The 1,712-nt window shown below is 36.6% G+C and overlaps 1 protein-coding gene across 1 annotated transcript; it reads left to right on the top strand.

Moving 5' to 3' along the window:
• Positions 1–757: 757 nt before the first annotated feature.
• Positions 758–1,620, top strand: LOC113472972 (thyroid receptor-interacting protein 11-like; the record flags this gene model as incomplete). The annotated part of the gene is made up of 3 exons (XM_026832743.1): positions 758–928; positions 976–999; positions 1,391–1,620. Coding segments are annotated over 3 exons (402 nt in total), but the record flags the coding sequence as incomplete, so codon positions are not given.
• Between the last annotated feature and the right edge of the window lie 92 nt (positions 1,621–1,712).

Below are 1,712 nucleotides of genomic sequence, written 5' to 3'. Positions count from 1 at the left end.
ATCTTCATTTACAAGTAAATATAAGAGATCAGTTTACAACATTAAAAAAGTTAAAAAAAAAAAAATACAATAAAAAAAGTTAAATAGATTGAACGCCTTTTTTCTGTTTTAGGTGTCTAAAGATTGGGAAAATTGCAAATTGTTTTACGTTTAGCATGCAGTTTAGGAGAAGAAAGAAGGGGGACTGCATTACCTACCAGGATCGATTTTTTCATTGCCTGAAAAGTTGCCAAAACTGACTATTTGGTGTAGTTTTGAATGAAGCTCTTCAAATTTTACGTCATTACCTTCTATTTATTTATTTTATTTTTTTTTTTATATTATTTATTTATTTATTTTTTTTTTATATTATTTATTTATTTATTTTTTTAGGTCTACTCCAATAACTTCCATTATTTTATGCTAGAAAGATAAGATTCCTGCTGGCTTTCTCCTATCCTGTCTTCGTTACCTAAGTCACAAAAGATCTAATCGGGCTGATGGCGGCCCTCCTTATACCAATCCTGTCTTCCTTCTCCCTAAGACCTTGGCAGTTACAGTTATCTCTATCAAACCTCTTAGTAATAAATACACGAAATTATCTGGACATGGAACGAGCCCAGATATTGTTCTTAGGCGTCCAAAGGGTATAAACCACAATCCTTCCAACACCGTGAGATAGGTACCATGCCTCTCTCACGGACACAGAAACAATAAGAATAATGGTAATAATAATAAAACGTTCAATAAAATTCCATTTTATTATTTTTCGTTTCAGAACGAGCGTCTCAAGCAACATCTACTGAAAACAGAAGAGGACAACACATCTGACCTGGTCAAAGCAGAGCAGACTATTCAGGACCTCCATGTTAAGCTACGCGAAGCTGAGGAGCGGGTGAAATCTTCTGCCACGGCTTACACGAGTGCCAGTGTGCGCAGTAATCAACAGGTATGTCTGCGTAGTAATCAACAGGTATGTCTGTGTAGAGTCAACAGGTATGTGTGCGCAGTAATCAACAGGTATGTGTGAGCAGTAATCAAATTACACAGACCAGTACTTCTTAAACTCTGAAATAGTCACAAAAGATCTACACAGGTTGCAGTGACATAGGGCGTTTATTAAAGCTGAGGCCCTACTTATACCAAGACCAAACTCTCGATTAACTGAAAACTCGCTGCGGTAAAATCGGACATTAAACTAAACAGATTTTGTAGCTAGTTTGTATGTTTTTTCCGTTTGTTTTGCAATAACTCTCGAACGGTGTGTCCAGAAATTTGTCACTCATCTTCAATTAGTGTTTTATTCTTTGAAAAAAAAGACCCTCATCGTTAGTTTTTGTGTTGTTCTTTTAAAAAAAGGCCAACCAAAGACTAATTAAAAAAATAAAATGCATTCTCTTATCTCTGCCAGGTGGAAGCACTGACTAGTCAGGTAAAATCATTGACGGAGCAGAAGGAGAAGCTGCAGGAGAAATTGTATCAGGCTGAAGATGTGGTGCAGAAACATCAAGCATCACTTACCAATCTTCAAATAGTACTGGAGCAATTCCAAGCAGGTAAATACCACCCCCACTGTGGTGGATTGTCTGACTTAAACAGAGAGCAGACTATTGTCTAGCTGTGATCAGTTTCAGAGCTTCATTTTTCTCCATTACTGTATAATAATAATAGTGCTTATTTATACTGCTCGCATAGGACTGAAAAGTCCCTTTACTCCAGCAGTAGGCTACTAC

This window comes from Diaphorina citri, unplaced genomic scaffold, assembly GCF_000475195.1.
Source record: "Diaphorina citri unplaced genomic scaffold, Diaci psyllid genome assembly version 1.1 scaffold11199, whole genome shotgun sequence".
In the NCBI taxonomy this organism is placed as follows: domain Eukaryota; kingdom Metazoa; phylum Arthropoda; class Insecta; order Hemiptera; family Psyllidae; genus Diaphorina; species Diaphorina citri.
Note: the sequence above shows the minus strand (reverse complement) of the source record. Positions and strands in the feature narration are given on the sequence as shown.